The 11483-nt window shown below is 55.4% G+C and overlaps 1 protein-coding gene across 1 annotated transcript; it reads left to right on the top strand.

The window, feature by feature from the left end:
- Window positions 1–3987: 3987 nt before the first annotated feature.
- On the top strand, window positions 3988–9856 carry LOC131421278 (interferon alpha-inducible protein 27, mitochondrial-like). The gene is made up of 6 exons (XM_058567952.1): window positions 3988–4075; window positions 5202–5367; window positions 6185–6313; window positions 8085–8114; window positions 8972–9133; window positions 9642–9856. The coding sequence occupies exons 2-6, from the start codon at window positions 5238–5240 to the stop codon at window positions 9716–9718; spliced, it is 528 nt and encodes a 175-aa protein (XP_058423935.1). The 5' UTR covers window positions 3988–4075; window positions 5202–5237; the 3' UTR covers window positions 9719–9856.
- The last annotated feature ends 1627 nt before the right edge of the window (window positions 9857–11483 follow it).

The following is an 11483-nucleotide window of genomic DNA, read 5'->3' as shown; positions in this document are numbered from 1 at the left end:
TAGTATTCTGTGGTAATAATACACCACATTTTATTTAGCCTTTTTCCTATTTTCCTAACACTTGTGTAGCTGGATATTATACGAATTTTCTTATTTTGGAGAAGTCTCAACTAACTTCAACTGAGAACAGTGGGGGACAAAGACCCCCCACTTCCAAAGAGAGCTTCTGGACACGCTCCTTCGGGGTTTGGTATAAAAGAGTGTGACAATCCTGTGACTATCAGCCTGTGTGAGGGCGGGCTTGCGATTCACTGGAAAAGATGCTGTAAAAGGAATTCATCCAACACACATTCGCTGTGTCCACGCGTGCTCTGAGTGCTGTGACGCATGGGTTAACAAGACAGAGACCCCCGTCCTCGGGGAGCGTTCGCAGGGGGCTGGAGGGCGCTTCGGCTTTTCTTGGTTCCTCTCTTGGAGCCCCAGCAGGTGGAGGTGTGAGATCTCTGGGACCTGCGTCTGCTGGTGGCTCCAGGGAGCGGCTGTGGAGGGGACTCCGGGGAGATGGGCGGGGTGCGGGAGCTGCGTTGCTGAGCCTTGCAAGCAGGCTTGGAGAGGCAGCGGGCCTTGGGCTGTCTCGAAAGGAGCCAACCAAGAGGGGTGCCTGCCTGGGTGTGGAGACCCCAGCAGAAAGAGGCAATGGACGCAGCAGGGGCGGGAGGCAGGGAAAGAGAAAGGGCCCAGAGGACTCAGGTAAAGGGCAAAATGGTGCAGGGGGAGGGCCCCATGGGTGTCGGCAGAGAACCCTCTGCATGATTCATTAGCTCATCTGTAAAATGGGGATAACAGTACCTCTTCGTGGGGTCCTCGTGAGGATTAAAACACTTAATAGAGGTAAAGCGCTTCGCACAGTGCTGGCCCAGAGCCAGTGTCTGGCCCAGAAGTGTCACTTGTTTGGAAGACGCCGCGATGCCCCTGCCATCTGTCTTTGGCGCCCTCTGGTGGGGAAGATGCAAACTGCTAACTTGTTTGTAGGCTCTTGCACCCTCCCGTCGGCAGGGGTCGCTCACGCAGGGTCATTGACAAGGGGAAGCCTCACCCGCTGGGCACCTCCAATTCTGTCTTTGGCCACTGCTCGCCACAGCCCACCCCGTCTGGGCTCCCCTCAACCCTCTGGACAGTGCTCGTGCCCAAGTTCCCAGCTCTTCTGGCTCTGCTGGCCCAGTGCCCCGTCTGGACCGTGGGAAAGACAGTCAAGGCTCTGATGGGACAGCCCACCTCCAGAGCAGTCGCCTTGCCTTCCTGTCCCAGGGAGGACTGCCAGCCCGTCTCCTGCCTTTAGACTTCACAACCCGACTCAGACACCAGTCCTTGCTTCCCTCACATTCCAAGGGATTCGTGGGAAGCTTCCCAAAGGGGTCCCACTGAGGGCCAGGTGGACAAATCACTTCCCTCCTCTCACCCCAGGGGCCTGGAGGAAAACCCTGGCCACCAGTTCTCTCTCTGTCTCCCATCTCAACTCCCTAATTAATTCCTCTACTTTTAAATCTGTGTTTACAGTGTCTTAGCATACCCTCCGGGCAAAGGTTAGGAAGCAGAGGTTCTTGTCACGTTGCTGTGCTGCCTCCTGTCTTTGAACCTCAGCTGAAATGCCAAGGAAGTTCCTCATTTAACCTTCATATATGGTAAAAGTATAAAACCATGCACGGGAATGATCAACCTTAAATTCTGGAGAGTGGTTACCTGAGGGGAGGGAGGCAGAGAAAGGAGACTAGAAGAGATTCTCAGGTTGTGTTAATTGTATCTGTGATGTTTGAGTTCTTGAGCTCAGTGGTGGGCAAATAAGTGTTTGTTGTATTTATTATCTGTAGCTTTTCACAGATATTACACATTATGTGCAGCTCGTATTTTAAGAGAGCCTGTCAGGTGAGAAAGAGGAGAGTACATGTGTCTTTCAACAGTTTGCTGAGATGGCAGCAGAGAAACTGAATAGCACTTGGTGAGACCTTGGGGTCAGGAAGTGATTCGAAAATTGACTCTTTAATAACTAGATTTTTCCCTTGACTGGGAAAAGAGGAGGAAAATGTCAGCGGTTTCAGTTTCTAGAAAAACAAAACGTCTCATTTGCTGCTTCATCACCTGGGGCTTTGCTTCATTCTGGGTAGAACTTCTTTAAACATCCGGAGGCCCACCTCCAGGAGCACATCCAAACTCAGTTCTGTGCTCTCGGGAATTCCAGAGAGAGAGTGGGGAGTTGCAAGATCAAAGTCTTGGAGTGGGCAAGAGGGGAGGAAATCCTCGGGAGCTGGGATCGTTCCTCCAGAGACACGGAGGGAAGGCAGAGCACACGGATGCAGATGCTGGGGGCTGGTGGATCTGGTGTCGGGAAGAGAATTCTCTTCTGATTGTGTGTAATTTCTTGGTGACATAAGGAGTGATCATCAGAGAGTAAGCTGGGGCGAGGTGGTGATAAAAGCTTTAGAAGTTGAATTTACTACTGAAATTCTGTAGGGTTGCCGGATAATCACCAGGCCCTGGGGCCGCCCCGAGGTGTAGTGCTTAAGTTCAGTGCGTTCCGGCTTGGGCGGCCCGGGTTCGGGTTTGCGGGTTCGGATCCTGGGTGTGGACCTACACTGCTCATCAGCCACACTGTGGGGGGGACCCACATACAAAACAGAGGAAGACTGGCACAGATGTTAGCTCAGGGCTAATCTTCCTCAGCAAAAAAAAAAAAAAAAAAAAAAAAAAACCATGCCCACATGCTGGCCATGTGTCACTCCATCTGGAAAGGATTTAAGCGTCAGCACTGTGGTGCCCGTCCCGAAGAATCAGGATGGACTGCCCCACCCAAAACGTAGTTGGGAGAATGACAGTGCCGCACAGACACACAGTCGCGCTGTGAACTAGCAAATTCTCTGGTGTTGAAAGTAGCTGACCGGGAGTGTGTGGATTCCTGAACAGGGCTGCAAATCGCCACCAGAGCGTAGCTTAAACTAATGAAAATAACATGTCCGTGTCACATTACCTGGGCTGAATGTTAAATTTAAATTACAGAAATCCTCTCTCTTTAGTCTATTCTCAATGCAGCAGCCACAGTGAAGCCGATCGTGTCATTTCTCTGTGTCAGGCCCTGCAGTGGCTCCCCGTCTCGCTCAGAGCACCAGATCAAGTCTTTGCAGTGGCTGCTGAGGCTTCATGTGGCCTGACTCCCTGTTAACCTCTGACTTCAGCTCCTCCCTCCCTCTCTCGCTCACCTGCTGTAGCCACACTGGCCTTCACTCTGTTCCTCTCCCACCTGGGCTCTTTGCCATCTCTGTTCCTTCTTCCCAGAATGACTTCCCCCCATAATTTTGCCTGGCTCCCTCCTCTACCTCTGTCTGCTTTAGGACTTCAAATAACAAATAACCGTATGTTTAGTTCTTGCTTCATCTCCCCCACTAGCTTGCAGACTTCATGAGGTCAGACAGTTTAGTCTAGTTTGGTCCCTGCTCTATCTGAGGGCCTAGACCAGTGTCCCGCATGGGGGGCCTTCAGTATAGATTTGGTTGTTTGTTTGTTTTATGCTGAGGAAGATTCGCCCTGAGCTAACAACTGTGGCCAGTCTTCCTCTATTTTGTCTGTGGGTCGCTGCCACAGCACGGCCACTGACGAGTGGTGTAGGTCCACGCCCAGGAATCTAACCTGGGCCGCCAAAGGGGAGCGCACTGACCTTAACCACTAGGCACCAGGGCTGGCCCAAGTATAGACTTTTTGAATAACTGAACATCTAACCATTGCAAGGATTAATGTTATTCTTAAAATCACCTTCTTGTCTCTGGTAGAAATTAATATTTATCCTTTTATTACATAACCGGGATCATATTTCTTATGAACTTTATTATGCAGAGAGCGCACCCCATCCCCAATGTAAATGACAAAGCATCTTATAGTAACTGACAGTGGTAGACACACTGGCCAAGTCGCTCCACCCTGACTGGGAAAAGGAGGAGCAAATGTCTGCAGTTTCGTTTTCCTGTAAAACGAAACCTATCCCATTCGGCACCTGCGACTCTCCGGGCTGCGCTTCATTCGGGGTGGACCTGCTCTAAGCGTCCAGAGTCAGGTTCTGCAGCATCACGTCCAAAGCCAAGACCACAGGGTGGGTTCCACATTTTCAGAAACTCCGCTTCTCTGGGTAAGACAGGGAGGGAAGGGGTAGGGGTTGCTCCTGTCTGCGGCCCCCAGCCTCAGGTGGGCGGTGGGCTCAGCGAGGGCAGGAGAGTCCCCTGTGGATCCACTTGCAGAACGTTCTTTGGTTTCTCCTCAGGGTGGCTGCCTCAGAGAGGGTGGGTCTCAGGAGGGAAGGGACTCGAGCCCCCACCCGCCCTGGGCTCTGGGACTCTGGGGACAAGGAGCCTTGTCCTCGCCCCAGGGGGCGTGAGACAGGCTGGGAAAGAGACAAGCCCTAGAAGGAAGCCAATCAGAGCCATGCTGAGCCCGTGCTCTGGAGGCCGCTGGACCTCCATCGGGTCTGGCTTCGCCACTCGAAGCCTCGCGACGCTGGGTGAATCACTTAGCTTGTCTGTGCCGGTGTTTCCTCATCTATAAAATGGGGATAGTAGTCTCGTCTTTCTTGTTGTTAGTGAGGAGACTGCATAAGAACAGAACCCAGAGCAACCCCACCACTATATGCCTTAAAACACAATTGGTTCTGAATTCCTAATTTTGGTGCCGTTTAAATGGCTCTGTGGGGGTGCTGACCCCGTGGCTTAGCAGTTAAGTGCACACGCTCCGCTGCTGGCCGCCCGGGTTCGGATCCCGGGCGCACACCGAGACACCGCTTGTCAGGCCATGCTGTGGCAGCGTCCCACGTAAAGTGGAGGAAGATGGGCACGGATGTTAGCCCAGGGCCAGTCTTCCTCGGCAAAAAGAGGAGGATTGGCATGGATGTTAGCTCAGGGCTCATCTTCCTCACAAAAAGAATAAAATAAATTGCTCTGTGGAGATTTAATGGAGCTCCAGAAACATTTAAGAAGTTGGCACTGGCATTTTCCGGAGGAAGGAAGCAGCCCACTTGGGGAAATAAAATCCACCCCCCTACCCGCTCCTTATACAAGAACTTTCATAACCCCGACATCCGCACCCCAGACTCTGTCCAGGCCTGCTGCCCCACAAGCTCAGAGCAGCCTCTCTATGCCCCTGCAGCCCCCTGAGATTTTCAAGGAGGTGGGCGCCTCCCAGTTCTGGGGCCCCAGCCCCCCCATCAAAGCTCCACCCTTTCACAGATCTGGCTCCAGTGGGTGCCCGTGACCTTCTGCGCCATGGAATTAGCCCAGGCGGGCATCTTAGCCTCTTCCCTGGCCTCCAGGATAGTGTCAGCAGCGAGCCTGGCCACAGCGGGCGGGGCGGCCTGTGGCAGTGTCCTGGCTGGACTTCCATCAGTGGGTGAGAGTTCCTGGGAGGGGCTGGTGGGGGTGAGGAGGAGGCTGGGGAGGGCACAGGGTCCTGCCCAGGGGCCTGTGGGAGGGGAGAGGGTGACATCACCTGCAGCGCTCCCCCTGGCCCTGAGCTCCCCCTGGGGGTGGGGTCTGCCCTGGCTTTCTCTCTCAGGGGTCCGGGCCCCTCCCGCCTGGACTGAGGGGACCTCTCTCTGACTGAGTCCCCCTTTCTGGCTTCCATTTCCCTGATTCACCACCAGAATTCCCCTCCGGGAGGTTTTTACCTCTGCATCCACCCAGACTTTCCTGGCAGTGTGTCCTGTTGGATCTCAGATCCAGAGCGTTGATTCCAACACAACTCCTCAGTTCAGGCCCGTTTTCTTCATTCGTCATGTTTATTTATCCTCGCTATTTATCTTCCCTTTGCCCCCAGTTTCCCCCTCCCTCAAAGTCTACCTTTCTAATATGTTTAATGCCTGTTTTTCATATGCATTTCTGCAAAATAGGTGTTTTATTTTGTCTGCGTGTGTTGAATTTGCACAGGGAATAGTAGGTTGCCTGTCTCCTTCCACTGCTTTTTTCACTGGGGAACTATATTTTTGAGATCCCTCAGTGTTGCCAGGTGAGCGTCTGATCCTTGTTTCCAACTGCTGCAAAGTGCTCCCGTGAGCATCACCGCCATGTACCTCTCTCTCTCCTGGGGTGGACTCCCAGGAGACTCCCACCTCTGCCGGCACCAACAGCATAGCATGGAAAGGGAGACGTGGCCTTGACCACTGCCCGACCTCTGACCTCTGACCCCTGTGCACTCAGCCTCTGTTCTTCCTCTGGGCTCACCCTGTCATCCAAGGCTGCCCTGGGCCCGGCCGCATCTGCGCTGGGGTCCTGGCTGGGGACACTGAATGGCTCCTACCTGCTAGGATCCTCTGTCACGGCCCTGACTGTGTCCCCACTCGCAGGTAACTGACCCTGGGGACACACAGCCCTCCTTGGGCCCCCTCAGTGCGTGGAAGTGTGACAAGAAAGTTAGTGCCTGGGCCACAGCCAGCAGTCCTTCCTGTGTGTCAGAAGTAGGAGCCTCAGCTGATGAGAAGCAACTGATAACCTGACAATGATGAGAACAGCTGGATTTGATCAAACGCTGTGATGTCCTTGTCTCTCTGCTTAACACTGGACATTCATCAATTCATTTAGTTCTCATAACAAGACCAGAGGAAGAGCACCAGGTCCCTTATTTATGAATGAGGAACCATGGTCATGGGGCTGCTGCCCCCTAGTGGAGCCTGGGAGCAGAAGGAGAAGGGACATGCAGAGGCCCTGGCCTGGGAGGAGGCCTCAGGGCAGGGCAGGACAGGTTCTGAGCAGCCAGAAGGGCCAGGCCACACTCCCCATGATGACACCGGGGGGCCCGGCAGGCAGGCCGGCAGACACACAGCACCCACTTCCCGGGGCCTTCTGCGTGTCGGGGCCCCGGGGGGCCAAGCTGCCCGCCAGCCTGGCATCGCCCCTCCTGCCAAACGATGGCGTTAAGCACAAGTCCCTCCTACCTGGGCTCTTGATTCTTGAGTCTCTGGCTCCACACCCCACCCAGGGGGCCCCTCTGGCCACTCAGGGTTTGGCTTTCACATCTCTCTCTCTTGACTTTCTCCACTGTCACCCCAAGGCTCTCTCCCTGGGGGGCTGGCTGAGCACACCCCTGTACAGAGTGCCATCTTTGGAACTCTCGGCCCCCACTGGCCCCAAAGATTGCAGTCCTGGCCCCTGTGGCTGCAGCAGCCCAGGACCTCTGCCTTCCCCCCCGGGGGCCCAGAGTGTAGGAAGCCGGGCCCATACACACCAAAATATGGTCCAGTGCTGTGCGTGGTTCCAGCCCCAGGGAGCAAGGATGAGTTCTGATTGGGAGGATCTGGGGCAGCTTCCTGGAGGAGGGGGCCACAGGTGGGGCCTTGAAGAATCAGGAGCATTCGAGTATTCCACAGTGCTTGCCCTGACTTCAGCCCGGTGGTGCAAAATGCAGGACATCCCTCCACATGAGGATTTAGTGCTGTCTGAGGAGCTTTTCTGGACTGTAGGAGAAAGTCACAGAAACCCCACTAATAAAACACTGACTCGACTGCAGATCCACATCCTGGCTCAGAGAGTGTAATGCTCATTCCCCTTCTCCTCTCCTTCCCCAATCAAACCACCAGGCCCTAAATGACTTCTCCAAGAGTCCCACCTTCCCTGAGAAGGGACAATGCAGGGTGTGAGTTCCTTGCCACGTCTGTAGGGTTTTGTTTGTTTTTGTTTTAACAAACCTGGCTGGGAAGGCCGAGAGGAAGAAAAGACAACTTCTGATATCTCCCCATAAACAACCCCCGACCTCCCAGGCAATCAGCAGGCAGAGCAGACGAAACAGAAACTCTATCTGAGGACTGAGTTTTCTGGGACAAGGACCTCCCACCCCGTCTCCAGAGAGTTCTGGGCCAAGGCATGCAAACCCACTCGGGACAGGGCGTTTGCCTCTGGAATCAGACTCCCCAGCAATCCTCACCCGGATCAGGGCTGGGGATCCGCCTTCTCCGGACATCCCAGCGCTCTGAGTGAAGCAGGGCGGGGTCGGGCAGGGGTCATTCCTTCCTGTGTCCCCAACCTGGGGCACCCCCTCCTGAGAGGTGAGCCATGGGCTAAGGAGGAGGAGGGAGACCAGTGTGGATCCACTTTTTCACAGAACGTTCTTTTGGTTTCTAGCCAAGACTGCTGCAGCTGTGATTGGAGGAGGTGAGTCCCCGCAGGGAAGGGCTCAAGTCCCCATCTGTCCCCGGACCCAGGGACTTGAGCAGCAACTGGCCTTGTCCGTGCCCAGGTTTGCCCCCGGCCTCACACGGATGGCAGGGGAGGAGCTGAAATGATGGAGATGAGCAGGAAGCAAGGAATTGGAAACAAGAAACAGGCAGCTTGACCCCAGGAGTGTCATGGAAACTCCTGTGAGGCAGCCCAGCGGGGCCAGCCTCCTCTTGGCAAAGCATTCACTGTGTGACCTGGGGCGTGTCTTGAGCTCTTGTTCCCTCCCACAAATAAGGGGACAATATTGCCCACTCAGGGACGTCATCAAGGTTACACAGGATGAGATGCGCACAGAGTTTGATCATAGGAGATGCATTAAAGGGAAGCCATTGGCTCGTGACCCATTGTCTAGCAGCTTCTGATGGCTCTGTGGTGGTGCCATAGTGCTCTAGGTTGGGGGTTCAAGCTCATGCCAGGCCCCTGGGTAAGATTTGCTTGTATTAAAAACTTCCTCAGTAAAGACAAGAAGCTTGCAAACCACTCCCTAGTTCCAGCATCTTCCTGAGGCAGAAACTGAGGCCCAGAGGACAAATGACTTTCCCAAGAAAGGTCTCGCTGCAGATCAGAGCCCGGCTCAGAGTCCAGTCCCCCATGACCCTGCAAGTCCCTCCCCCTGCCTTCCCCGCCTAGTGGAGGTCCCCTCAACTCAGGATGCTGGCCATGCCCGTGTCTCCCAGGCTCAGAGGTCACCCCCTTCTCCAGACCTGAAGTCCCCGAGCTTGACGAGTGTTTGGGGAGTGGGTATCCATTCCCCCAGCCCTCCCCTCAACCCAGCTCCTCTCCTCCCACAGCTGTGACCGTGGGGGCTGTACCCGTGGCACTGGGCGCCATAGGCTTCACCGGGGCAGGAATCGCCGCTGGCTCCATAGCAGCCAAGATGATGTCCGCAGCCGCCATCGCCAACGGGGGCGGAGTTGCAGCCGGCAGCCTGGTGGCTACTCTGCAGTCGGTGGGTAAGTGTCCCCACCGGCCTTGCTGTGCAGGGCGAGGAGAAGGACTAGAGCCTCAGAGGATCCGGCCCAGATCTTAGCCCTGTGACCTTCCGTCTCTCAGCCTTGGTCCCTCCTCCATGTTCCCTCTCTGGGTTTCTCTGAGGGAGATGGAGGAGGAGGGAAGGAGTCTGGCCTGGGGTGTGCTGGGTTGAGGCTGCCTCTGCTCAAAGCAGAGTGGCAGGGTTCCTTGGGGCATCTCCGCCCCACCTGGGCCTCAGCCTCCTCCCCTGAAGAGGAACGCAGCTTCCAGCTCTCGGTTTCACCACCCGGGTTCATGCCCCAGGTAGCTGCCTGCAGCAGCCCTCCCAAAGCAGAGATCCTGGGGGTTTGGAAGACAGAGGAGGGTGCTGGGTGGGCACTGTGGGCCTCAGGCCCTCCTGAGGGGCCCTGGAGTCTGACACCACGGCACTGTCCACAGAGCTGTCCCAGCCTGCCCGTCCCACTCTGCTCCCCTCTGCTTCTCTTCTAGGAGCAGCTGGACTCTCCCTGTCGTCCAAAGTCATCGTGGGCTCCGTTGGGTCTGCCCTCGCCACCGTGGTGCTGTAATAGCTCCCTGTTGCTCCCCCTGCAGAGAAGAGGACAGGGTGGGGCCAGCCCCATGCAGGGAGGGACCCGTCCTGGGGTGACAGTGTGCCAAACGCTGCACCCCCAGATGAAAATAAGGAATAAAAATGAGTTGTTGCAACCCCTCCCGGATCCCCTCTTCTTGCTCGCTGGCAGTCGGGGTGGGAGGCTCACTTCTCTTTCCCCACCATGAGCGCCATGGTGTTGGGGTGTGATGAGCTGGATGGAGCCTAAATATCAAGATGGGAAGCTGCCCCTGCCCCATTCTGACTCTGCATGTGACCCCCGGCAGGTCACCTCCTCTCTGGGTCTGCGTCTACCCCTCTCCAAGTGGGGAGTTGACCTAAATGACCTCAGGGTGGGTGCTGGCTCAGTTCCTGTGCAGAATCGGGACTTGGGGATGGAGGGCATCCTGTTGGGACCACTTGCCTCAGAGCTGAGCCTCATGGGCACACTTGCCCCACCCCCGGCCTCTATGCGTCCAATGGCTATGTCCTAAGGGCCTGGCTCAGGCTCGGAAAGCACAGGCCCCGCGCTGTCACTGCCCCATCCCAGAGTCCAAGGCCACCGCCCTGGCCCTGGCTTTTCCCCCCACAGTCAGCAGGAACATCTGTCAGGGGCTCTGACTTTCTGCTTCAGCGCCTGGTCCCTAAATGTCCTTCTCCCAGAACAAGGTGTGTAGAAACTTCTCATGAGGCCGGGTTCCATCCCAGAGCATCAGAAAATCTGCTTCCATGGTGACTCACTTCCTCCACACACTCTTTGAGCAGGTCAGTGGGTCAGCCACGGGGCTGGGTGCGAGGGACCAGAGGGGACGTGACTTGGCCTTTTCCCAGGAGGAGCTCTTGTTCTCCTGGGAGGATGGACCAACAGCAGGCAGCCATGGACACTGCCCTCTGATAATGCCATGCCAGAGCCAGCCAGGGCTCTGTGGGGGCCCAGAGGAAGGCACGTAACAATAATGTCTGAGTCCGTTCCAGCTGCTGTAACAAAAATACCATAGACGGGGTGGCTTATACACAACAGAAATTTATTTCTCTCACTTCTGGAGGCTGGGAAGTCCAAGATCAAGGCACCGGCAGTTTAGGTGTCTGGGGAGAATCCCCTTCCTATTTCCCTGTGTCCTCACATGACAGCAGGGGCAAGAGAGCTCCCTGGGTTCTGTTTTATGGGCACTAGTCCCATTCATGAGGCTCCGCCCTCATGATCCAAGCACCTACCAAAGCCCCCACCTCCTAAGACCATCACCGTGGGGGTTAGGATTTCAACCTGTGGATTTTGGGGGCACATGAACATTCAGGCCATAGCAGGCGTGTTGGGGAAGGGACTTTGGAGTTTATCTTGAGGGTTTTGGAGAGACACTGAAGGGGTTCAACATGACAGTGACCCCGTCACAGACCCTACCCGCCTGCACACCCTGTCTGAGGAGCTGTCAGCAGCCTGATGGGATTCCAGTTCCAATGAGAACCAAACGAGAGAGTCTAGCGCAATGGACATGTGCAAAGTCCACCACCTCACCTGTGTCCTCACTGGTTCCTGGTCAGGGCGGTGAAGCACGGCTGCCGCCCAGCCATAGGAACAGACCCCTTAGGGTTTTATTAACTCAATTCTTGACTCGTTTTCTTCCTCCCTTCTTGATGCCTTTGAGAATCTGATAAAACCTGTGAACTCTCTCCCTACAAAATGCACACAGTCCCCAAATAATGCCTCCAATGGCAGATATTCATTAGAGCCTCTGAAGACCTTG

Source organism: Diceros bicornis, chromosome 24, assembly GCF_020826845.1.
Source record: "Diceros bicornis minor isolate mBicDic1 chromosome 24, mDicBic1.mat.cur, whole genome shotgun sequence".
Classification (NCBI taxonomy): Eukaryota; Metazoa; Chordata; class Mammalia; order Perissodactyla; family Rhinocerotidae; genus Diceros; species Diceros bicornis.
Note: the sequence above shows the minus strand (reverse complement) of the source record. Positions and strands in the feature narration are given on the sequence as shown.

Excerpts from the sequence above, each read along its gene's own strand:
- LOC131421278 (XM_058567952.1), top strand. The coding sequence starts at position 5,238 with ATGGAATTAGCCCAGGCGGGCATCTTAGCCTCTTCCCTGGCCTCCAGG. Across the intron at positions 6,314-8,084 it reads GACTGTGTCCCCACTCGCAG|CCAAGACTGCTGCAGCTGTG; the intron begins GTAACTGACCCT and ends TTTGGTTTCTAG. Across the intron at positions 8,115-8,971 it reads TGCAGCTGTGATTGGAGGAG|CTGTGACCGTGGGGGCTGTA; the intron begins GTGAGTCCCCGC and ends CTCCTCCCACAG.